We start from the raw sequence: 26,907 nt of genomic DNA on the forward strand, positions 1-26,907 counted from the left end.
TCCAGACCACTGGAATGAATTGCCACAATAAACAAACCACTCAAAACTCAGCTTTAAAACAACAGTAATTTCTTTTTGTATAGCTTTGACTCTTAGAACCATAGTAATAGTTCACGTACCCTTCATATGCCCCCAGATAAAAAATTGAACCAACCAGGATGTGGAGGAATGGAAACAACAAAGTGGAACACAGACACTAACAAATGAACCAAATTGATAACATAATCATACTGATGGGGGTAGGGAAGAATGGAACTAACCAAATGACCTTGTGAAATGATAACTTTGACTAGATACTGTAAAATTAAAGACAAAGGAGCTGTATGTAAATGCTGTAATCTAGTTTGTCAAATGTGTTTCTCACAGGGGTATGGGTTAGCAATTTTGAAACTACTTTGTATGTGTACTAGTATTGAACAATAAATATAATATTGCAGGTAAAAAGAACCAGTTTTCTCACTATTGGAGAAAGAAGTTGCAAATAAGGAAATGGGGGAGATGAACCCTGTGGGGCTGATTGGAATCTGAGGTATCAGTATAATCTTGTAGTTTTTAAGAGGTCCACAGACAAATAGATGTAGAAATACAGATGTGTATATGTGCATATATGTACACACACATATAAATTTCTTATCTCTGACCCAGAGAGTGCCCAGAAGCAATGACAACCTAGTAGTAGTGAACACACCTATCATGCAGATCATGGTTTCTAAAGACTGTTCTTCAATAAAAAACTAGGACTCCTTGAAAAATGGTTGATTCCAGGGCTGGGAAAAGGAAAATGCAAGATAAACTTGGAGTATCTTATGGATCCAGAAAGTAAGGAAGTACTTGAAAAAAGAAAATCATGGGGGAAAGGGACTTGCCAAAGGAACACAAGAGCTAACCTGAAGGAGCTCCTAGTTGCCAAAGCTGAAATAATTTGAGCAACAAAATAATGATAATATTGCATTATAACTCACAGAATAAAATATCCATGAGAACATATTGATAAAGCAAATAATTAAGTAGATGGAGGAGCAACAGTTTTTCCTTGTAGTGAAATTTCAATTAATAAATGTGTAAGGAAGGAGGGGAGTAGAAAATTGCTATTAGACTGTCTCCACAGTGGTAATTGTTGCAAACGGATCCCTCTAATGGTGTGCAAAGGTTTGAGGAAAAAGAGGATTTGTATAATCTTAGAATATTTCCCCCATGATCTTTTTTTAAACAATTCAGGGATTTTTAGTATACACACAGTATTGTGTAACCATCACCACATTTTCATCACCCCCAAAAGAAACAATGCTTATTAGTGGTCATTCCCCATTCCTCCCTTCCCCTAGCCCCTGACAACCATTAATTTACTATGTCTGTTGATTTGCCTATTCAGGACATTTCATATGAAAGGAATCATATGATATGTGACTTTTTGTATCTGTCTTTCAGTTAGTTTAATTCATTCAAAGTTCGTCCATGTTATAGTATATATCAGTGTTTCATTCCTTTTTTTTAAGTTACTGTGTATTTTATTTATTTATTTATTCCAGTTTTATTGAGATACAGTTTAATGATTTGAAGTATTTCATTCCTTTTAGTGGCTGAATAGTATTCTGCTGCATAGATAGACCACATTTTGTTTGTTCATTTCTCAGAGTTGATGGACATTTGGGTTGTTGCCACATTTTGGCTATTACAAATAATGCTACAGTGAACATTCATGTACAAGTTTTTGTGTGAACATATGTTTTTAGTTCTCTTGTGAATATACCTAGGTGAAGAATTGCTGGGTTCATAGGGTAGCTCTTTGTCTAACATTTTGAGAAACAGCCAGACTGTTTTCTACAGTTTGGTAGTTTGCCATGATTTTTGTTTACCACAGTGGAAAAGCTCAGTATAGATTACTTTTGTTAGTTGATCAAGACCAATATCACCAGTATAAGACATGTTGACATCACGAACCTTTTGATATGATACACTGAGAAGAACATGACATAATTTCTGTTCTTCTGTCAAGGTGGCATGATTTGAGTTTAATCATCACAAGAACCAGACAGTCCTGAATAACTGATAAGTATTTATTTCTTGAGGGTATCAGGGTCATGAAAGACAAGGGAAGACTGAGGAACTGTTGTAGAGTGCAGGAAACTAGGGAGAAATAACAACCAAAGGCCTTATGGGATCCTGGAACAAAAAAGGACCTTAGTGGAAACACTGGTAAGGTTTGAAAAGGATCTTTAGTTTGGTTACTGGTGTTAATTTCCCAGTAACTGTCTATGGCTATATAAGATATTAACATTGGGAAAAGCTGTGTAAGTGATATATGGAAACTCTCTATACTATTTTTGCAAGTGTACATTTAAAGGTAGTTCAAAGTAAAAAGTTAAAAAAGGTATCCAGTCATTTATTCTTGTTCACATGTCTGCAGATAGGCTAGACTTGGCTGACTGTGGTTGGGCTCAGTTGGGTTCATCTCCAGTCTGCACTTTGGGTCCAGGTCTGCTCCATGGGTCTCTCATCCTTCTTGGATCAGAATGCTAGTAGAGCATGTTCTTCTCACAGTGTACACAATTCCAAGAGAAAAGCCAAACACACAAGCACATTTCAAACATCTGTGGCACATTTCCTAACATCCTGCTGGCCAAAGCACGTCACAGGCCAAGTCCAAAGTCAAAGGTTGGGAAAGTACACTCTACTGCTAGTAGGAGGGACTCTGAGGTCACATGGTAACGGGGGTGGATGGAACAGAACTGGTGACAATGATGCAGTCTACCACCTATTTTTCCCCCCTCAGGGAGCCAGGGTTAGGGAAATTGACACTGCAGTCTTTGCAGGCCTATTTGCCTTTCTGGATTCCTGTCTTATTTTCTGCTTGTCCCCTTCCCCTCTACCGCCCAATCCCTGCATGTATCTGGTGACTTTTGGCCTCTGTTTTGTTCTTCTCCAGTGTTCTGGTCCCTTCAGAGAGGCCCTAGAAGGAAGCAGGTCAGATCACACTCTCTAACTTGGCCTTTTTCCCAATGGGGTGAAAACATTTGAAATACTGTGTTTTCTGTTGCCTCTGCCACTGCTGCTGTGGCTGGTTTCATGTATTTTAAATGAGCGTAACCTGTATTTTAAGTTAATGTTATTGTGGTTGCTCTTGCCCCCTGTGGCGGCTTATGTGAAGGGATTAATTTTGGAATTTTCCCCAAATAAAATAAATGGATTCACATAAGATCCTAGTCTTTTCCTTGGCCAGCTTAGCACAGTCTAACCTGTTATGTTCTGAAACTTTCAAAGTCATGTACTTTTTCTCTTTTTTATTTCTAATTTCAAAAGTCTGAAAATTCAAGATATTATTATTACTGTTATTAGTACAATTACTACTAAAAATAACTGTGACTACTAATTATTATGAATTATTATGAATCTACTTGTCCTAGTGAAAATCCTTGTTAGCATTTCCACACACCTCTAGATAAGCTAGGATTTTCTCTTTTCCATTTTTGATTTTTCACTTAATATATAATTATTGAGGGTTTACTATATGCTTGCATATGTGATAGACCCTGAAGATAAACTAAGATGTAACTATTGATTGTGGTAAGTATTATTAAGAAAAAGGGTCATGGCAGGGAGTTCCCTGGCAGTCCAGTGGTTAGGACTAGGTGCTTTCACTGCTGTGGACCCGGGTTCAATCCCTGGTTGGGGAACTAAGATCCTGCAAGCTGCATGGGGTGGTCAAAAAAAAAAGAAAGAAGGAAAGAGAAAGAAAACGGGTCATGGTGTTGTGTGAAAGCCTTTAGATGGAAGCCAGATCTGGTCTGGGGAAATAGAGGATGCCTCTCAGAGAGGAAGCGACTCTTAGCTGGGATTGGAAGAATGAAGAGATGGAGGCTGGGGTTGGAAGGAGCATTCTGGGCGAAGGGAACAGCAGGTGGAATGGCCCTGTGGTAGGAGGGAGCATGGTTCCTTTCATGGAATGGAAGAAGGCTAGTGTGGCCTAGAACATGGGGAACGAGGAGTGGACAAGTTTGAAGACGCAGGCAAGGAGCTAGATACTAAAAAGGGCCTCATTGACCAGCAAGAAGATTTTCATCTTTAAGAACAGTAGGAAGCCATCAAAAGGTTCGAGGCAGGGGAATAACATAGTCAGATTTGTGTTTTGAAAGAAAAAAAAAATCATTCATTGTAAAGAACAGTTTGATTAGGAGGTAAGAGGAGATAGTAGAGGCCAGTTAGAAGGCTTTGGCAGTATCCAGAAGAGAGATGGTGATGGTTCAGAGAAGGGCAGTGGTGGGGAGGGCAGAGAGAAAGGTATGCATTCAAGAAGAAAGAAGACATGTGGCAGGAGAAACACCAGATTTGGGAGATTGGGTATATGGGGTTTAAAGTAGAGGGAAGATCAAGGATGACCTACTTAGCCTTCAGCCGGGAAGATACTCTTGTTGTTATGTTGGTTTTGGATCTCTCCAGTTGAGATAATCTCTCCCTTTCATACATTTGGAGATAGGATTTTTTTTTTTTTTCCCTTGGCTGTGCTGCGCGGCTTGTGGAATCTCAGTTCCCGGACTGGGGATTGAACCTGGGCCACGGCAGGGAAAGCACCAAATCCTAACCACTAGACCACCAGGGAACTCCCTTGGAGATGGAATTAATGCTAAAAAAAAATTACCTCTTGCCCCATGATCATAGGAATAGGATAGAAGTTACCAGTTTCTTGTTCTTGCCAGTATTTGGCCTCATCTCTTCCCAGAACCAACTTCCTCAACCATTACCTTTATTTTCCTACCCAAACTGGGGTTCCAGTGGCACATCAAGACAGCAGCCTCCACAGCCCTTCCAGTTTTTCCAAGCTCTTCTGCTCCCTGCCTCCTGAATGCAGCCTGTCAGTTTCTGTGTCTGAGTCTTTGCACGAAAGGCACCATCTATTTGGGATTCCCTTTATTCCCAGTCTGGGTCTCACTTTTTGCATCATTTAACCCCCAATTCAGGGAGCCTCCCCAGAGATAGGTTTCCCCATTCTACTCTGAACATACCTTTTTAAAAAATCCTTGAGGCATTTTGGATGGGTTTGAGGTTAGAAGTGGATCATTATACACATACACTCAGGTACTCAAGTTCCCTTTTAGTTCTTAGGCAAAGATATAGAAACTCCCTGCTGAAGTGGGATGGCAGGAACAGAACAGTTTGTCTTGGAGTGGTGTTTCCCCAGCTCCTTGGTTCTCTGATGGAGGCACAGTGGTTGGTGTAACTTGGAGTTTGCTATGATCCTGCCAGAATTGAGAAAACTTGAATTCTTGCTACATCATTACTCTTTTATGCTCGGGGTTTACCTCATCTTTCCAAGATAACTTGTGCTATGCACTTCGCTTGAAGGAATTTTTCACATGCAGTGTCCCTCCAGGTACTGTATAGGTCATAAGTCTTCTCTCTTCTTGGCTTTTAGGTCATGCTGTTCCTGCAGGATCCCATGTGCGGCTGAATCTCCAGACTGGGGCAAGAGAAGTGAAACTCCAAGATGAGGACAAGCTTCGAAATAATTTGAAAGGGTTGAAAAAAGGCAAAAGGTATAGTGTCAACCCTAGGGACTGGGAGACTGACAGCATTGACCCTGTAATACTGAGAGTAATGACAATGTATTGTTTCTTACCCAAATACACATGACTTTAAATTTTTTGAAATTTAATAGCTTAGAATTTGTGATAAATCTGTCAGGGTTTTATGGATGTTTACTTCTATGGTCTTTGGAAAGAAATAGTTTGCAAAGCAAGTTGATACTTTAAAAAAGGCTGTAGGGGGAATGCTTAACCTGCTTTAAAAATGAAGCCATTTTTCCCAGTACTTTAAGAGTACCCATTTGAATCTCAACAATTAATGCACTGATTACAGATGAGTCATCTATTCATTAAAACAGGCCTGTTAGGCCTTCTGCTTTGCAGTAATACTTCCTTGGTGAACAATAAAATTGCATTTTAAAGTCTTTAATTCAGACCAACTTTTCCTCTTGTTATTCTGTATTAAAACAGGCTTTCAAAAGTTCTCCAATGGTAAGAGTTGCCTTATTTTTTAATAATCAGTTTAGATTATTTGCTTTTGGGCAATTCGTAGTCTCTATTTTTCTGTTTTTTGCCTTGAATTACCAAGTTTTTTTGCTTGCTATTTCCTGTGTAAGGGAGAAGGAGGTTGAGGCATGGGGTTGCAGGGGCTGCTGGAATTGTGCAGTTTGAAAGGTCCGTATAAATACCAGCCATGAAGTGTCTAACACAAGGACCAGCAAATTATGGCCTGAAGCAAAATATTGGGACTACTGCCTTTTTTTGTATGACCCAGAAGCTAGGTTGTTGTTAACATTTTTTAATGGTTGAAAAAAATTGAAGAAGAAAAATATTTCATGACTGAAAATTATTTGAAATTCAGATTCTGGTGTCCATAAATAAAGTTTTATTGGAACATAGCCATGCTCACTCATTTAGGTATTGTCTATGGCTGATTTCTTGCTACACTGACAGAGTTGAGTAGTTAGGAAAATCACCCCATAAGGCCTACAAAGCCTAAAATATTATCTGATTATTACAAATAGTTTGCTGTCCCTGTTCTAATACGAGCATATCTCGTTTTATTGTGCTTCACTTTGTTGCAGTTCACAGATACTGCGTTTTTCACAAATTGAAGATTTGTGGTAACCCTGTGTCGAGCAAGTCTATTGCTACCATTTTTCCAACAGCATTTGCTCACTTCATGTCTCTGTGTCACGTTTTGGTAATTTTCACAATATTTCAAACTTTTTCATTAATATTTGTTATGGTGATCCTGTGATTAGTTCTTTGATGAATAGATCTTTGATGTTACTATTGTAATTGGTTTTTTGGTTTGTATTGGTTTTTGTCATGTATCTTTTTTTTTTTTTTGCGGTACGTGGGCCTCTCATTGTTGTGGCCTCTCCTGTTGCGGAGCACGGGCTCCGGACGCACAGGCTCAGCGGCCATGGCTCACGGGCCCAGCCGCTCCGCAGCATGCGGGATCTTCCCAGACCCGGGCACGAACCCGCGTCCCCCGCATTGGCAGGCGGACTCTCAACCACTGCACCACCAGGGAAGCCCTGTCATATATCTTTTAATTAAGGTACCTACTTTTTTTTAGACGTAATGCTGTTGCACACTTAATAGACTAAGTATAGTGTAAACATAACTTATGTGCACTGGGAAGCCAAAAAATTTATGTGACTCGCTTTATTGCAATATTCACTTTATTGCGATGGTTTGGAACAGTGACCTCAATATCTCTGAGATATGCCTATTTATGTAAGTATTGGGAATCAATCATGGATTACTGAGTGGGGTTAGTGTTACTCAGTCCTTGGATTTTTATTATTTTAACAATATTTTGCAGTTAGATATGAGGCAGAAAGTTACCTTAGAGACCCAATTTTTACCTGAGTCTTTTCTTTTATATACCTGGCAAAAGGTCATCCATCCTGTCCATGTGGCACTCACAAGCCCACAAAGTAGCTTATTCAGATTTGGGCATTTTTCACTGTTGGAAAATTCAACTTTATATTATGATAGATAAGGAGCTATTTGTCATCCTTATAGTCACTCCAAAGTGGGAAGGATCTTTACTTTCCCCCATCTCTCCATATAGGCCTGAACCTGGATTAACCCAGGTTATATGATGATTATTTTCTCAGAACCATCGAAGAAAGAATCAAATCTCGTTGTCGTAACCCCTGTCAACCTCCCTCCATCCCTAGCATGCTTATACATACATTTTTCAGTGTCTCAAAGTACTTAGGAAGTCTTTTCTCACATCTAAGTCAAGTCTTATTTTCTGAATAAGACTATTTTTTCCTGGTTTAAGACTATTTTTTCCTGGTTTAGGAACTTGATGAATTTGGAGCTCTTTATTTGTTGGTTTTAATACTATGGGAAGTGATTTCTCCAATACCTGACCATAGATCATCAGTAGGAGCACTTATCGCTTTGTCTGTTGCTCCTGTCTTTTTATACTAGAAAGCAGAGCCATCCATGTGGTCTGTAGTAGAGACACCATAAGAGAAGAATATTCGTCCCTACTCCTGCCTCTTTGCTTTTCTCCTTTGGAACGTTTCTGAGGGCTCTGCCCTGGAATAGCCTCCAGGATATGCTGGACATGTCTTCTTCCTTCTCAGCATTTATAGCCAGCAGCAAACCTGTCTGAACAGAAGCCCAAAGGCGTTGACAAGGTGGTGTTCAGTGCTGTGAGCTCAGTGAGTCTCTGATTGCCTTTGGTGGTGACTTCCTTCTCATGGAGTGGACCTCATCCTGTGCTCCTTTAATTCCACTTTACAGTGTCTTCCTGCCTCTTTAGTTCTGGAATGGGAACATAGGCCAAAGGGCAGGGCTAATTTTCAAAATTGTTATAATATTTTGCTTATTGACTTAATTCTGTTTTGGGGAACAAGATCCACAGCTTTCCATCAGATTGTCAAAGAAGTTGGTGATCCCACAAAGTTAAGAACCACTGGCTAGGACTTCCCTGGTGGCTCAGTGGTTAAGAATCTGCCTGCCAGTGCAGGGGACACGGGTTCGAGCCCTGGTCCGGGAAGATCCCACATGCCGCGGAGCAACTAAGCCCGTGTGCCACAACTACGGAGCCTGTGCTCTAGAGCCCGCGAGCCACAACTACTGAGCCCGAGTGCCACAACTACTGAAGCCCACGTGCCTAAAGCCCGTGCTCTGCAACAAGAGAAGCCACCCAATGAGAAGCCCGCAAACCGCAACAAAGAGTAGCCCCTGCTTGCTGCAACTAGAGAAAGCCCGCGCGCAGCAACAAATACCTAAGGCAGCCAAAAATAAAAATAAGTAAATTAAAAAAAAAGAAAGAACCACTGGCTAGAGAGAGATGGGAATAGTCCATTCAGCCTAATCCATGGCAGCTTCTCCATTAGAGCTGCTGGATGTGTGACTGGCCACACTGCTACCTAGAGCTACAGTTCCTGTGGGTTCTAAAGCCTGGGAGAGGTTTCCTGACTCTGACTTGTCCCAGAAGATTCTCTTGGCACTACCTGAGTTCAGTGTATAGTTGGCTCTCAGCAGGTTTTCCTCTTCCTCTTTGTGTGTTAGGTATTGCCGTCTCCACTGGTTTTAGTCTGTATCCCTGTCAATCTCTCCATAGTACATCTCTATTTTTGCCTTGGAACAACCAGATTTTTGAGTCATCCTCTTATGTTTAGAGGGATAAGGGACAAACTGCATCCAAGTTGTTTCATTTTGGGTTGAGCATTTACCACGGTATAATATGGTATAGTAGTTAAGGGAGTGGGCCAAGGACAGGACCATTTACTTACTCCATTCATTCATTTCACAAAAGACCTATTGAGTGCCTATGTGCCAGGCACTGGGGATACAGTAGTAAACAAAACAGGCAAGATGCTAGCTTTATTGAGGTTGGCAGGCAGGAAAAGAGAGAAATAAGTATGCAAGTAAGGTAATTACAGATTATAATAAATACTAGGGAAGAAATAAGGTGATAAGTCCCTGAGGGAGGTAACTGTAGATAGGATGGTTTGAGAAGGCCTTCTCAAAGAGATGTTTGAACTGAGACCTGAAGTATGAGGGGCATTTAGTCATGCAGAGGGTTAGTTTTATAGGTTTATGGTTAGAGCATTTCAGGCAGAAGAAACAAGAAGATTTTCTGGCTTGGTTGAGGAAAGGGCTTTGTCAAGTTCAAGAAACAGGAAAATGATCAGGTTGACTAGAGGGTAGGAGAAGGAAGAAGACTAATATGAGATGAGATTGGGAAGCTATGAGGGGCCAGATCATGTGGAATTTTGAGGAGCATGTTAAATGTTCTTCATTTAAGTAGAATTGTAATGGAAAGCCATTGGAGGATTTGGGGTGGGAGAGTCATTTAATGTAATGTAGTTTAGCAAGATCATTCTAGTTGCTATGTATATGGAGGATAGATTGAAGGTGGACAAAAAAAGATGCACAGAGACGATTAGAATGTCATTTAAGTGGATCAGGCAAAACATAATGGTGGCTTAGTCTATGGTGTGTGAAGGAGAGTGGATGAATTGGAGATTTAATTTGGAGGTAGCAGCAATAGGACTTGCTTACGACTTAGATGTAGGGGTTGGAAAAAGGGTAGGGTTAGGGGTTCAGGGTAAAGCCTCATTTGGGATTTGCACAACTAGGTACTTGAAGGTACTATTTATTGAACTAGAAAAGATTGAGAGAGGGACAGTTTTATGGGGAGAACTATCAAGACCTATGTTTTAGATGTAATAAGTTTGGGGTGGCCATTAAATATCCGAGATCCAAGATATATCAGTAGTTGTACAGGAATCTGGCTGGTACTCAGAGAAGAGATTTGGGTCAAAGATGTAAATTTGGGCATCACTGCCTGATAGATATTTTAAAATATTTAGGTGAGAGGGTAGAGATAGAGAAGAAAAGATTGTCCAGGATTGAACTCTGAGGTGTTCCAGCATATAGGATTTAGGTAGGAGATAAGGAACCAACAAGAAGAGACAGAGAAGGAGTAAGGAAGAGGAAGAACCCGGAGAGTGTGGCAACAAGAAGCCGGGAAAGGAGAGTGTTTCAAGGAGGGAGGGGTGAACTGTGTAAATGCTGCTGAGTGGTTGAGGAACATGGCACTAGTGAAGAGTCCATTGGATTTGACCATCAGTTACTGGGAATTTTGATGAGCAGTTTTAGTGGGGTTGTGGGAATAAAATCCAGGTTAATGCATATGGCAACGTAAATAGCATTCAAGGAGGTGTGGATAGTGAATGAAGACAATGTGTTCATAAAGTTTTACTTAATCTGAACAGGAGCAGGGAAATGGCATGATAATTAGAGACTGTGGAGTCAAAGGAGTGTTGGTATGCTGATGGGAATAATCCAATCAAAGGAAAAATTGATGATGCAGGCAGGTGGGAGTGGTATAATTATGGGAGTTAAAGCTTTTGAAAAGGCAAGTGGGATCTCTAGCCTAAGTTCAGCAGGGGCAGGGACACTGTCATCCATTCCAATAGTAGAGAAAGCAGAAAATACAGATTTAGGTGCAGGTTGGTGTATAGAGTGGATGATGGAAAGGTGAGGGAGTTCTTGATAACATCTGTTTTTCTCAGTGAAGAATAAAGTGAGAATAGCAGCTGAGGATAGTTGTATGTGTGCCTGTGCGTGTGCACACACTCATGTGTACCCACACATGTGCACACTTCTGTGTGTGCAGTTGGGGCTGAGAGTGGGTGATGATGGATAGCCTGAAGAATGGGACTTTAGGCAGTAAACAGATATACAGACATGACGGGATTAATCCTGACCAAGTATTGGAGGAAGGAGGAGATAATCTGCTCAAGTTATAGCCCTAAATACGTAACTCCCTCCTAGGGGTAAGGGTCAGGGCAGTGGCATCCTCTTGCAGCTGGCAGTGGGTGATTCTCTGACAGGAAAGGGGTTCTCTTTCCTACCTTGTAGGGTTGTGGTAATGATTTGAATGAAATATTACTTCTAAAGGGTTAACATAGTGCCTGACACATGGATAAGTAGTCTGTAAATGGGAGTGATTAGCTATTATTAATTAGTTTAGGAGGACTGGGGTTTAAAGAAGTCAAGTGTTTTTCTGAGGGCCCTAAGGGGTCTCTAGGATGAATCAAAGACTGAGTGAGTACCTCTCATGAGACCTGAGGCTGGCTAGGATCTTGGACCATGAGACTGATGTACTCATCTCGCCTGGAACAGAGAGTAGTCCAGTAGCCCCTTCCTCCCCAGCCTCTGATATATCTCCAGGGATATCTGGATTCCTCCCTCCCCCTGCCCTGCCAGCTGGACAGTCTTGTCATGCACAGCTCACTTTCTACGCTTCCCTTAGTCTGTATGTACCACTCTTTTTCTTACCTCTGTTAACTGAACTGAAGTGAGTGCTGGTGGCAAAACCTGCCTTCCACCCCCTCACCCCATGAATACCTTCTCTGCAGTCAAGATGAATTGTTGTGGCTTGGATCAGCTCCAGGGCTCTTTGTGAGGATACCATTCTAGTCTCTGCCAGGTTCCTGACATTATGTCCACATTGGTTCCTTTCTTCCCTGTCCTTGGAGGCTGGCTATGGAAGGTGGCTGGCCTCGATTTTAGTTCTCAGTATCTCAAACTCATTCCTTTGTCAGGTTGACTCATACCTCCTGCATGTACTCTGTGCTCAGGGGTTGGTCTTAAGGGTATGAATTTATCCAACCTGTTTTTGTAAAGATAGACTGAGTCGTCAAATCAGGTCAGGCACACACTTGGGGGGCTCAGGTCCCTGTTGGTCTCTTTCCTAGAAGAATATAAATAGGGTATATGTTATTTCCTCTGTCTGTGCCCAGCATCCTCCAGGAGGTCTTACTCTGGCACGTACTGAGAGAGCAGCATCGCACAGTCATTCTAGACTTGTTCTGCCCAAGTAGCTGGTTGAGAGCTCTCTGTCCATGGTGGGCTTCTGTCTGCCTTATGCCATTTTCTCCTCTTTCATGAAGTGACTCCATCTTCAGCTCTTTCCTCCTCTAGCTTCAAGGTGAGATCACCCTGTTAGACTTCTGGCTGACCCACGGCAAAGTTAGGATAGTGTGCTCTGAGTTAGAGCTGGCCTGGATTAGCTGGCTTTGGAGTGCCAGCCACCCAGAGGGGTTTTCTTTCTTGGGAAAGATGGTGCCCCCCTTGTGACTCTCAACTTCTCTTTGGACAGGCTGGACATCAACACCAATACCTATACATCTCAGGACCTCAAGAGCGCACTGGCAAAATTCAAGGAGGGGGCAGATATGGAGAGTTCAAAGGAAGACAAGGTTTGTGATGTTGTTTATAGTGAGTTCATGTCATCCTGCAGAATGGCCTTGAAGGGAATCACTGTCTCCTGAAGCTTTAGCAGTGAACATGGGATAATAATAACAATAATATTATAAAATAATTTAAAGAGCCAAGTAAGTTAATGCCAAATAAGTAACCCTTTACAGACTCTTAAAAAAAACGCTGGGAACTTTTCTGTCATCGTTTACGTTAGAATCCAACTTCCCATTACATATTTGGGAAAACTGAAGCACAAAGCAGAGAGAGCCATACTCTGCATTACCACAGACATCAGTGAGGGGAATAGAGATTAAAACCCAGATCTCTTCACTTATACTTGGATTAGGCACAAGTTTAAAGGACAGAGGACCTAGACCAGGAAGGAAGGGGCCCAAGTCCTTTGAACATATAGCAAACCTTTTCCAGACCTCAAATTCCTTAAATGTACAACAGATGGCTGAGGTTTCCTCCAGCTCTAAATTTGTTTATAAGCTAAGGGACTGAAAAGGAGAAAGAGGCAGAATTGTAGCCCCTTGGTTACGCCTCTAATGTCTGGGATGGCTCATGGATCCCGACCTATCAGAATGAAGTCTTATTCTTAGATGGATCATGAGCTCATGTGATAGCCAGAGAATGTTGCAAATCAGTTTTTACATTTCCACTTGAGTCCTGTCCTTGAAAGAACCTCCTCCAATGTCTGCCTTGCAGACCTTTCTAAGTTCTCCCTCCCCCTTCTCCTCTTCACAAGCCCCTTTGCTTTGTATTATATTTCTCTGCCCTCACCCCAGAATTCTGGCAGTATCTTGGAAAGGCAACACCAGGTTCTTGACAGCCTGTGTGTTAGTGGAGGAAGCTTTAGGTCCCTCAGATCCTTCAGAGCTAAGTATTTCTGAGACAGATGGACTGTGTGTGTGTGTGTGTGTGTGTGTGTGTGTGTGTGTGTGTGTGTGTGTGTGTGTGTGTTGGAGAGGACCTCAGGAGGAGGGGTTAATATGCAGGCCAAGTCTCCATGTCTTTACTCATCTTACCAAAGTCTCATCTCCCAACGTGGAGAGTGTATGTCGTATGAGAAGGTGAGTAGCAGGATGGCAGCAATTGTGGTAAAGGAAGGTGATGCATAAAATTATATCCCACTGCAGGTGTATTAACTGTGTGGGTGGAGAGGTGTGAGGAAAAGCAAATCCCCTGCCTGCTGAAGGTGAGGCCAGCAGAGGAGAGCAGTGCATGCTTAGGTGCCTGGAGCAGAGATTGGTATTCCTGTGACCAGGGGTTGGGTTCATTCCCACTCATTCTCTCACCATGAGCTCCACATGGAGCAGATAGGAACATAAAAGTTGGCCCCTGTTCCATGTTTTCTCTGTGGGTGGAAGACCCACTGCACCCCTGTCTCTTCTCTTTGCTCTCTTTAATGACATTCTTACCCCTAATTCAGTTAGTGTAGAAAAGTATGAATATTATGAAAATATTTTTTAATGTAAAAGCAAGAGATTATTTAAGTTTTCAGTTGCTGTTTTTTTTGCTATTAAAAATAATTCTTTCCCTGTGCAAGGGGAGATCCCAATAATGGTAGCCAAATATGACACTCCTGTACCAGCTGATTTGAGTCAGCTGCCACTTCTGACTTATGGCTGCCACACTGTTTCTTTACTTCTGTGGCACTTAGGTTGTTAGCTCCTTCACTGAGGTGCTGGGTCCTAGGTTCTTTTTCTCATTTTCATTTGTATCCTTCCTGGACTGACTCAGCTCCCTGCCAATGCATTGGGACTGGCAAATAAATTAACTTGAAGTAGGTTGGGGAGTTTTTTACATGTCTCAAGCTCCTGGCTGCAGATACCATAATACTTTTTGTTTATCAATCTTTAAACAAAATCTTTGCATGGTGACTTGCAAGTACAGGATGTACTTTTACTATTTATAAAGACAATACTGTGAGATATTGTATCATATCTCAACCAATTGAGTTAATTTTTTTTACCTGATTTTTTTGGGAGAAGGGCATCAATTCCATTATAACCATTGGTAACTTATTAGATTTAAGTGAATCAGTCCTTCCCAGAGTCCCTTGCTTTTTTTTTTTTTTTTTTTTTTGTGGTACGTGGGCCTCTCACTGTTGTGGCCTCTCCCGTTGTGGAGCACAGGCTCAGCGGCCATGGCTCACGGGCCCAGCCGCTCCGCAGCATGTGGGATCTTCCCGGACTGGGGCACGAACCCGTGTCCCTTGCATCGGCAGGCGGACTCTCAACCACTGCGCCACCAGCAAAGCTCCCAGAGTCCCTTGTTTTGTGGAAAATCTCTGTCTTACCCAACACATTTGGGCCATTGTTTTTGAACCTGATCTCTTTATCCCCCTACTATCATACAAATTGCTTGATGCTTTATGTTTTATCACGTCAGCTGTTATTTACCTATATCCTATAAATTGCTCCATTAAAAAATATGGTCTTCTTTTTAAAAAATATTTATTTATTTATTTAATTTATTTTTGGCTGCATTGGGTCTTAGTTGTGGCACGAGGGATCTTCACTGCGGCCTGTGGGATCTTTTGTTGTGGCGCACGGGCTCTTCATTGTGGTACGTGGGTTTCTCTCTTTCTGGTTGTGGTGTGTGGGTTTTTTCTCTCTAGTTGAGGCGCGTGGGCTTAGTTGCCCCGCGGCATGTTGGATCTTAGTTCCCCGACCAGGGATCGAACCCGCGTCCCCTGCATTGGAAGGCAGATTCTTTACCACTGGAACACCAGGAGGTCCCCCAAATATGGCCTTCTTAAACTTTTGATTCTGGACAAGATAAAATAGACTCATTTCTCCCTATTCTTCCTGCTCAGGACAACTAAAAATCCTGGACATAATACTAAAAGCAAATATAAGAAGACTTTAAAGGTGAGAAGAAGAAGGTGGATTAGATAGGGACCTTGGAATTTCAGGGATGACATGGCAGTGAGTTCCTTGGCTTTCTTTTTGCCCTCTCTGTATCCCAGAATGGGCACTGGAGAAGCCCGTATCTTGGAAATAGCAACAGGTACAGATAGAGAAAAGGCCCTAAGAAAGGCCTGCTCTTCATAAGATAGAACTAGGAAAAGGGCAGCCTAATAGAACAAAAAACTTTTTGACAATACTTATTCTGCTTTAGCCAAAGACCTCCCTTAGTGCCAGTGGGAGTTGAATGGGGAACTTATATTTCCACCTCCCATTTGGTGTAATATAGCAAAGCTGTACTCTCTTTCCTCCACCAGAGTGGTGTCAGCAGAAGCTGAGTGGGGAGCCTGAACTTGCACCCCCTCTGGTGGCAATAGATGGTGTGAGGCAGTGCTCTTCTACCTCAATCAAGGTGGTGTCAGGGAGAATTGAGCAGAGAGCCTGAATTTCTACTCTCTGCCCAGTGGTAGAAGACTATTCTCTGCTTCTCCCACTGCTGTAGTACCAGTAGAGACCAAGTGTGTAGCAGGCTGCTTTTTCTGTTGGGGTGGTGTCAGCAGAGGCTAAGAAGGGAACCTGAATGTCTGTCCCCTCCCTGGCAGCACCAAGGTAGTTTTTCACTTCTCTTAGCTTCAGCGATGCCGGAGGGCTGGTGAATGGAGAGTCTGTACTTCTACCCTCCATCTGGTGGGAACAAGGCAGCGTAAGTCAGCATTCGGCTTTCTACTCCAGGGCAGTGTTAATGGGGATAAGTGAGGAGCCCGAACTTCTACCCTCAGATCAGCAGTGATGAGGCAGTGCTTCAGTTACCCTGCCAAGGTGATGTCAGTAGAGGCCAAGGAAGGGCTTCCATTCCCAATGCTGAGTGTGCAGCAGTGGCAGGTGATGCTCTTCCTTCTCCTAACAAGAAGAGTGGTGGTAGGGTTTTGGAGGGAAGGGAGATGGAGAAAGGAATTTTGCATATGAAGTTCTGGGAATGCTCCCTAGTAACCCACAAGAGAAACTGACCAGAATTAACACAGCAGATTTGAGAATGGAACTAGAATACTGCCCATGTTTTTAGATTAGCTCTAGGTAGCACACACAGGAAGCAGACCAAAATAACACTGCAAATTCTGTGAAAACTAAATTGTCTTGGGGTCACAACTGTACAAGACCAGAACCAACATATTAAACCTAAACAGTGTGACTGCCTACTGTAAAGGAAGTTTCAGTGGAATTCAGAGTCTTATAACTTAATACTCAAAATGCCTAGTATACCGAAAATCACTCATCATACCAAGAACCAGGAAAATCAAAACTTGAATTAGGAAAGACAATTAACCAATGCCAACAGTGAGATGACCCAGGAGTTGGTATTATCAAACAAGAATTTTAAAGCAGTTATCATAAAAATGCTTCAAGCAGTTATGTACACTCTTGAGACAAATGATAATCTCAGCAGAGAAATAGAAGACATAAGAAAGAACAGCATAGAATTTTAGAACTGAAAAATACAACTGAAAATTAGAAAAATAATCACTGGATAGGCTTACTAGTAGAATAGAGATGAGAAAGAAAAGAATCAGTGAACTTAAAGACAGATAAAAAGTCATCTAAGTAACAGAAAACAGATTGAAAAAAAAATGAACAGAGACTTAAGGACCTGTAGGATTATAACAGAAAATCTAAGATTTGTGTCACAGAGTCTCAGAAGGAGAGGAGAAAGAATATTGGGCTGAGAAAATAATCAAAGAAATAAAGATGGAAAACTCCCCCAATTGGTGAAAGATATAAACCCACAGATTCATGAAGCTGAGTGAATTCTAAATAGGATAAATTCAAAGAAATCAATACCATGACACATCACAGTCAACCTTCTGAAAACTAAAGACAGAAAAAAAATCTGGAAAGTAGCAAGACAGAAACCACATACTATCAATAGGGAATAATGATTGAATGACAGCATCTTTTTCATCTGAAATCACAAGGCCAAAAATATGTGGCATATTTTTCAAGTGCTGAAAAAAACAAATTGTTCACTCAGAATTCTGTAGCCAATGAAAATCTCCTTCAGGAGTGTCAGGGAGAAAATCAAGACACTCTCACACAAAAGAAAATTAAAAGAATTTATCACCAGCAGACCTACCTAAAAGAATGACTAAAGAATATTTTTCAAAGAGAAAGGAAATAATAACAGAAGAAAACATGGACCATTGGGAAGAAAGAACAGTGGAGTGAATAAAAATAAGGGAGACTATAATAGACTATCCTTCTCTTGAAGTTTTAAAATTATTTTGATAGTTGTAGCAAAAATTATGACATCATCTGTAATTCCATGTGTGTTTAGTAATATATGTTCAACTACCAGAGTTACCACTTTTTGTTTCTTTGCTGCGCTTTCAACTTTGTTGATCAGTTCTCTCTTTTGATTATCCATTTTTATGAAATGTTACATGGGTTTGTCCTTGGAGGGTGAGGAAGCCATATAACCACACACTTGACATCTGTGTGTGAACTGCATAATGGATGCACAGTGATAGTTCACTGTCAGATTTTGAAATAAATGTGATCAGCCACTGTTCATGATTGGCATTTATGTTATTTACATAGTGATTTATGGACTGAAGAGCTAGCAGCAAAGTTGGTACTTAATGCAATTAAAGTTAAATATATTGATGGCAACTGAAGTTTGAGTCATGTTGGGAGACTAGTATTATTTAAACTGCGGTTGAAATTGGTGCATATCAGATCTGTACAAAGCAAGGACTGTCTATCTGATAAAAGACTTGCATCTATCTAGAACATATAAAGAACCCTCAAAACTTAACAGTAAAAACCAACAAACAATTTGAAAATGGGAAGAGGACATGAACAAACATTTCACCAAAGAGGATATGTAGATGGCAAATAAGCACATGAAAAAATGTTTAATGTTATTAGATGTTAGAGATATGCAAATTAAATTCACCATGAAATATCACTATACATCTATTACTATTTAGTGATAATACTATCTATTAGATAGATAGTAATAGATAGCAGTATCTATTACTATTAAATGATAATACTAAATACTAGTGAGGATGTGGAGAAACTGGATCTTTCATACATTGTTAGTGGGAATATAAAATGGTTCAGCTACTCTGGAAAATAGTTGGGCTCTTTCTTATAAAACCAAACATATGCTTATCATTATGACCCAGCAATTGCACTCTTGGGCACTTATCCCAGAGAAATAAGAACTTAAGTTTATTTTTTAAATTTTATTTTATTTTTGGCTGTGTTGGATCTTCATTGCTGTGTGAGGGCTTTCACTAGTTGTGGCAAGCGGGGCTACTCTTTGTTGTGGTGCGCAGGCTTCTCACTGTCATGGCTTCTCTTGTTGCAGAGCACGGGCTCTAGGTGCGTGGGATTCAGTAATTGTGGCACGCGGGCTCAGTAGTTGTGGCTCACGGGCTGTAGAGCGCAGGCTCAGTAGTTGTGGCACACGGGCTTAGTTGCTCTGCAGCATGTAGGACCTTCCTGGGCCAGGGATCGAACCCACGTACCCTGCATTGGCAGGCAGATTCTTAACCACTGCGCCACCAGGGAAGCCCCCAAATTTATTTTTTTAAAAAGCTTTATACAAATGTTCATGCGGTTTTATTCATAATACTCCAAACCTGGAAACAAACATTCTTCAACAGGTGAATGTTTAAACAAACTGTACATCTATACAGTGGAATACTACTCAGCATTAAAAAGAAACAAACCATTGATATTTACAGTAACTTGGATAGATCTCAAGTGCCTTAAGTTTAGTAAAAGGGCCAATCTCAAAAAATTACAGACTGTGTAACTGTCTGTATAGCTTTCACCAAATGCTAGAATTATAGTTATGGAGAACAAGTTAGTGGTTGCCAGGGCATAGGGACAGGAGGCAAGGGATGAGAGGATGAGGTGCAACTACAGAGGACTACAGTGGAGTTGTTTGATGGTGATGGAACAGTTCTGTAACTTGATTGTTCTGTTATGAATCTGTATATTAGATAAAATTGTGGAGAATGATGCACACACGTACATGCAAATGTGTACATGTAAAAGCTGGTGAAATCTGAATAAGGCTTGTGGTCTAGTTAATAGTATTGTACCTATGTCACTTTCTTGGTTTTGACATTGTGCTGTTATTGCATAAGATGTTACCATCGGAGGAAGCTGAATGAAGGCTATATAGTACTCTGTGTATTATTTTTGTAATTTCCTTTGAGTTTATAATTACTGCAAAATTTAAAGTTTTGTTTTGTTAAGGCCTTCCGAAGGGCCAGGCATGCATCATTTTTGTGAGGCAGAGGTGACTAGTTTCTTATCCTGCTCACTTGTCTGTCATCCCACAGCTCTAGGCAGTGACTCAGCTTTCCTAGACCTCTTTGCCTGGCCTTTGGCAGCCACCCAGAGTCCTCTAGCTGGGTGTAAGGAGAGCATTTCACTGTTTAGCCTAAAGGAGAATATGGCATCGCATAGGTGTGATTGCTCTGCTAGGAACTTGGTTTTTTTTTAAGAGAGACTGATTCATTTCTTTGGTTGGTGTTTCTATGGAGTCCTTGTAACTGGAGAGAAAACCCACAAGTAATAGATGAGCAATTTGGAGCTGACAGCTGCTCATCATCCTGCCTTTTATAAATATTCGGGCCTTTTAATTATTCTTGGAAGATAGAGACATAAGCCACTGTGACCTTTCAGACTCTCTTTATAAGCACTATCCTCTAAAATTGGGAAGAAAACAGAAAGTATCACATGTATAAAATATCTAATTAAAGCCTCTTATTCACCTCCAACATAACTTCATTTTAAAATCTTTATATGTGTGGGGGGTGGGGAGGGACTGAGCAAAAATTGTTTGAGACTTGATTATAGTACATACAGTAATTTAGCTACTTCAAAAGTTGAACAAATTGTACACCTGTAGTTAGATTGACAGTAATGACAGAGATTTAATTTTCATCAGCAAATTGCTCCCACTCTGACAGCTCTTTACCCACAGTTTCCTCCATCCGGGTTTCCCTAAAATGTTGCTGGATGGGGCAGGGGCAAAGCAAAGATATCCTATGATTGTAGAAAAAAGAGAACCAAGGTGTGGATTATTCCGTCTTAGACCTCAGCTTTCCCGCGTGAGGTTAGGGGTTGGAGAGTGAGCTTGCATTGCTTCCCCTGACCTCAGTGATTACAAAAAGAAGACTTGACATTCTTCTGAACATTGGAAGGCATACTGAGTTAGGTGAACCTTGGAAAATCTTGAGTGTGTTCTTGGGGCAGAGGGCTACATGGGTAGACTCTGAGGGCTCTCTATTCTCTGGGCATCTTGGAAAGTATCAGGACTTTTGATAGTACAGATTAAAGAAGATTGCCTCCTAGAGCAGCAGTTCTTTGAGGATGGGCATCCATGGTAGACCACAGGAGTCTTGGGGAGATGTCTTCAACTGAGGATTAACCATCTCTTTGCTACTCTCCTTAGGCAAGGCAGGCCAAAGTTAAACGGCTGTTCCGTCCCATTGAGGAGCTGAAGAAGGACTTTGAGGAGCTGAATGTTGTCATTGAGACTGACATGCAGATTATGGTACGACTGATCAACAAGTTCAATAGTTCCAACTCCAGCCTGGAAGAGAAGATTGCGGCACTCTTTGATCTTGAATATTATGTCCATCAGGTATTATATTTCATTGACTGTCAGTCTGACTTTTAACAGCTCCAAAAAATAACACCCCCTGCCCAAGGCCCTACGAAAATATTGTCACCATCTTTCCTTCTCTCTCAAGGTGTACAGCATTTTGTAAAAAAATATTTATTTATTATTATTATTTTTTTGGCTGCGTGGGGTCTTCGTTGCTGCGCGCGGGCTTTGTCTGGTTGTGGTGAGCGGAGGCTACTCTTCGTTGTGGTGTGCGGGCTTCTCATTACAGTGGCTTCTCTTATTGCGGAGCATGGGCTCTAGGTGCACGGGTTTCAGCAGTTGTGGCTCGCGGGCTCTAGAGCGCAGGCTCAGTAGTTGGGGCGCCTGGGCCTAGTTACTCTGCAGCATGTGGGATCTTTCTGGACCAGGACTCGAACCCATGTTCCCTGCATTAGCAGGCAGATTCTTAACCACTGCACCACCAGGGAAGCCTGGTATATAGCATTTTTAATCTAGGCCAATATCTGTTGTAGTAAGATATCTTCTTACAGACCAGAGGCAAGCTCTTTTTCATTTGGAGTGTTACTTCATTTAATTTTTCAACACTGAGGATACAGCAGAGGTAAAATAGATGTGGTACTTGTTCCATGTAGCTTATAGTCTGGAAGTGAGAGTGATTAAATAATGAACAATTGAACAATGAAAAAATTAACAATTTAATAATGAGATAATTTAAGACTGCGATAAGGGCTCCAGAGGGTAATGTGTGAATATATAACAGGGGAACTTAGCCTAGCTGGGGAAGGCTTCTCTGAAGTAGTGACATTTAGGCTGAGCATTAAAGGATGATTAGGGGTTAACTAGGCAAAGAGGGGAGATTGGAACTGGGGGTGACAAACTATGGCCCACTTTTGTGAACAAAGTTTTATTAGAACACAGTCACATCTATTTGTTTATGTGTTGTTTTATTGCTTTTGACTGTTTTACTGCTACAGTGGCAGTGAGCCACATGGCTCACAAAGCCAAAAATGTTTACTTTCAGGCCCTTCAGGAAAAGTTTGCCCCATTGTATTAGAGCATTAGAGGCAGAGGAAACAGCATGTGCAAAAATTCTGAGTCAGAGAAGAACTTGGTGAGATTGAGGACCTGGAAAAGACTGGAGTGACTGGAGCACAGAGACCAGTGGGTGGGGTGGCACAGATAAAGTGGAAAGGTTAGGGAGTCAGAGAGGTGAGGTTTGGAAAATCATTCTCTTCATGATTTTATCCTTGATCCTAAGAACCATTGGGGAGTTTGAAGCAGGGAAATGACTGATAAGACCTGTGCCATAATTGTAATAGTTAATGTTTATTGAGCATTATCATATACTAGGCACATATTCAAGTGCCTTGTACACATTAATTCATTGACTTCCATACCTGCCTTTGGAGTACTACTGTTAATCCCATTTTATAACTGAGGCAAATAAAGCACAGGTCACATTTGTGATTGCCAAAGGTCAGCCAGTTAGTGAGTGTAGAGCTGGGATTTGCAACAAGATCTGTCTGACCCTAAACTCTGTGCTCTAAACCTTTTGGCTACTCACAGGATACTGGTGCCATCTGAATGAAGCTCAGAGGAGAATAGGTGGATATAAGTGGAAGGAGCCAAGAGAGGTCATGCACTTATTGAATAAGTTAATTTATTGCACGCCTGTTAAGTTTCAGGCACTGTTCCAGTCACTTAAGATACATTTGTGAACAAAATTGGAGCTTACCTTCTAGAAGAGGCAGATAGACAACAAACATAACTAATAAGTAAATTATATATAATATGTTTGAAGGTGATAGGTACTATTCAAAAATAAAAAGTAGAGCAGGTTAAGGATTGGCAGTGTTGGGAAGGAAGATTTCAGACAGGAGCAACAGCAAGTACTGAATCCTAAAGGTGGGAGCATGTCTAGTGTGTTTGGGGTACAATAATGTGGCGGGAGCTAAGAGAAGGGGGAGGGAAGTAGGTAAAACTTGGAGAGATAAGGGAAGGGAGATCATGGAGCGCCTTGTTGGCTGTGGAAAAGAATGAAATTGGACAGACACTGTTTGGAGGATGTTGAGCAGAAGAAGCATTTGATCTGACTTACTTTTAAAGGATCCCTCTGGCTGTGTGTTGAGAATTAGTCTGTAGGCCGAGTGCATGGGTAGAAGCAGGAAAACCAGATAGGAGGCTATTGCAGTAATCCAGACTAGGGGCGATGATGGCCTGGGAAGTCTGTGTAATCATAATCAAAGGCTTGTTTGAGATCTTCATCAAGACATAGATCTTCAGCATCCTCCCACGCACGACAGCGTCCTTGTTCTCTATAAACTAGGCTAAAAGACATTCTTTCTTTAGGATTTTGCCAGCCTTTGTGTTGAGAGAGGATGAGTGTGTACTGTATCTGCAGGAATTATGGGGTGGCCTCTTCATCTCTCTCTGCTCATAACTCTTTCTCAGGCCTCAAATAACAGATCTGTGATCCTTTTAGAAAGAAAATGGACCTGGGTTCTCTTTCCTTTTTCCAGTCTTTCTCTCCAGGGTAAAAACCAAAAATTCCAACAGCTTTTCCGTTATAGATATTTAAAGGATTAAGGATCCTGGGGGTTATTGGCCAGCTCAGTCCTGCTCTGATGTTGACAACTTTTATTTTTTCTCATCTTAACATACTTGGATGGATCTTTAGGTATCAGGCTTCAGGCTCTTTAATTGCAGCATAAAAGGCCAAATGACCTTTTATAAGAGCTTATCTTACCTAGGGGGAGTGAGTACACAGGAGGCTAGCAGGGCCCTAACAAATTTTATTTCCCTTGCAGGTTCTTTGGTCACCCTGCAGTGTCATCTCTAGGTTGATAACCCATTCTGCTTTCATGGGTCACTGGGTGGGATTAACAGTTTCTTGGACATCACCAAACTTAGCCTGTGGTCAGTCCAGGAACCAGTTCCCGCATGGAGACCAAACTTGATCTGTTGGCAGAAGAGTCATAAGTGTTTTGGGTGATTGGTCTTTTGAGTAGAAGTATGGATAAGGTGGTTTGGGCTGGTATGTCGGGCTTCCTGCAGCAGTGTTAAGTTGTGATTGCACCAGGGGATTAAAGAAGACATAGCTCGGCTTCAAGTTCCAGTTGTGATGAGGAATTAGGGTGATGTAGTACTAGCTTTGAGGAAGATAGGACTCTTCTTGCCAGGAACTTACTTAGTCCACTTCTATTCTAGACTTACTGATTGGCGGTTTTGAGGAGCCATGGGCTTCAAGGACCCAAAGTAGATCTGCCCAAGGATTCCTCACAGCCATGTTTGAATTATTAAACAAGATTTGTGAAAAGCAAAACCATGTGTGTGGAACAGTGTGTGAGTTATTTATAAGGAACAGCCACTGTCTGCCCCATCCACCCTGGGGTGGTGTATTTGCCTTCCCTCATGTGACTCCTCAGTTAGTTACCATCATTTCTCCCTTTCTTTATTCTCTTGGTTATCTCATTGTCTTGTCAGTTTTCTGGTTCCCTTTTTCCCTCCTGAGTGTTGGCATAGTTCCCTACTGCCTCCTTCCTTATGTGCTCCCTGCTTCTACCTTGAGCTCCTTTCCACCTGTCCCACCCAATCCTGAGGGTAGCCTGGGAAAAGTTCTGGCCCCAGACCCAGGCTCTGGTCATGCCTTCTCCTGTGTGATACTGGGCAGGGTCCAGATTTTGGAGCTTGGGTGTGCAGTAGGCAGAGTGACTCTTTTCTTCCTCGTCTCCAGTGAAATAACAAACGAGAAAACATCTTGAAAAGGCTGAAGTGCTTATATAAATGTCAGCATTTATAATACCCTGGATTATCTTTGTAGTAATGAAGATAAACTGAATCTAGAATAGAACCTCTGTGATTCTGGGCTGTGTTGCTTTGCTCTGCTAGGGACTCATACCAGCCTTGATAAGTAGCCATCTCAGGCATGAAATTATAGGACTCCGAGCCAGAGTTTTATATCTAGAAAACTTGGAGGAAGGAAGATCGAAGGAGAGGTAGTGAATTCTTAGATTTTAAAATCAGAGTATGTGAGGAAGGAAGACTCAGTAAGTATTATTTATTTATTTATTTATTATTTATTTTCTTGGCTGCGTTGGGTCTTAGTTGCAGCATGCGGGATCTTTTGTTGCAGTGCGTGGGTTTCTCTCTAGTTGTGGTGCGTGGGCTCAGTAGTTGTGGTGCACACGGGCTTAGTTGCCCCGCGGCATGTGGGATCTTAGTTCTCCAACCAGGAATCAAACCTGTGTCCCCTGCATTGGAAGGCGGATTCTTAACCACTGGACCACCAGGGAAGTCCTGTATTATTTGTGCTTATGTCAGCAAAGCACCCAGCTCTGGGTCTTCCTAGTTAGCTGGGCTATGGCCCAGTAAATCATTCCTCTTCATAAGGACATATTAGGGTAGACAAATGCCAACCCTGGCTTCGGGACCTTATGACAGAGCAGACTCCATGCTTACTTCATGGCCCTGGATTGGCCATCTCTTTAGGTTTGTGGTACAAGCGACTCATTCATTTTGTTGACACACATACACCAGATTGCCTTTTTTACTCACAGTGGAGTTTATTTCAGTAACATCTTTTTCTGATCAACTTTATTCATTGGTTTAATGATGATTTATTGAACACTTAACTATATGCTTACACTGTTGTAATCACTGGGCCTATACCAGTGGACAGAAAGACAAAAACCCCTGCTCTTGTGGTTGAGTATAAGAATGACCTTCTAAGTGGTAAAAACGGGCTAGACCTCTCTAAAAACATAGGCAGAGTCAAATACAGCCCTTCAAACTGGATTTCTCTGTTAGAGCCATCTTCCAGTTTGGAAAGATACAGTCAGGTAGGACAGGGCTCAGTGGCATCTGGAGGAAAAAGGTGGGTAGTAGTCACATTGTTGTTGGGCTCTAGTTTCCTGAGTTTTCCTGAGGATTTGTAGAGTGGGATCAGCATGTAGGCAAGAGACAGCTTTTATAGCAACAGAGATATTTTCAAGGGAGACTGTAGCTACTGCATGAGGAAAACAGGATCCAGTGACCTTTCTGAGGAAGTTGAGTCTTGTTCCAGGATACCAGTGAAGCTTGGGGAATGAGATTCCCTATAGAATAAAAGAGACAGAGTCTGGACTTGGGGCTTTGGACCTTAAGTATAGCCTAGACCAGTGTTGTCCGAAGGAACTTTATGGGATGGTGGAAATGTTCTGCACTGTCCAATAATAGCCACTAGTGAGTAGCACAGACCTAAGCTAAAGCTTTTGAGAGAGAGACTTTTGTGCAGATTTATCTTGAGTGTCCTCAGATTCAGTCAACCTTAGACTATAAAGTGAGGAAGAGGGAAGAGAAGCGTACTATTGTTATTCTTCTCCTAGCACTTTTCCAGCCCTTTCCCAGCCCTTTCCCTGCAACAGAGTTCCTATTACAGTCCCTGATTTCTAATTAAAAATCAGCTTTTTAAAAAGTGTCTGCTGCCTCTACTGCCCGCGTTGAGGCTGGACACCAACAGGAAGCATAGTGCCTTTTACTAGTGCTGATGACGCCAGATCTTTGTGTTAACAGCTTGTACATTACGAGTAAGCTTGTG

General features: G+C 41.7%; 1 protein-coding gene across 6 annotated transcripts in view; it reads left to right on the plus strand.

Moving 5' to 3' along the window:
* The window catches only part of SIL1 (SIL1 nucleotide exchange factor), a 305,088-nt gene that overhangs the window by 210,986 nt on the left and 67,195 nt on the right, over positions 1-26,907 (plus strand). For all 6 annotated transcript variants that reach the window (XM_049708080.1, XM_049708077.1, XM_049708079.1 and 3 more), the window contains 3 exons: positions 5,411-5,531; positions 12,670-12,769; positions 21,156-21,347. In XM_049708080.1, the coding sequence (XP_049564037.1) occupies positions 5,411-5,531; positions 12,670-12,769; positions 21,156-21,347 (413 nt within the window). The remainder of the gene's footprint in view (positions 1-5,410; positions 5,532-12,669; positions 12,770-21,155; positions 21,348-26,907) is intronic.

The sequence above is a fragment of the Orcinus orca genome, chromosome 3 (assembly GCF_937001465.1).
Source record: "Orcinus orca chromosome 3, mOrcOrc1.1, whole genome shotgun sequence".
Classification (NCBI taxonomy): Eukaryota; Metazoa; Chordata; class Mammalia; order Artiodactyla; family Delphinidae; genus Orcinus; species Orcinus orca.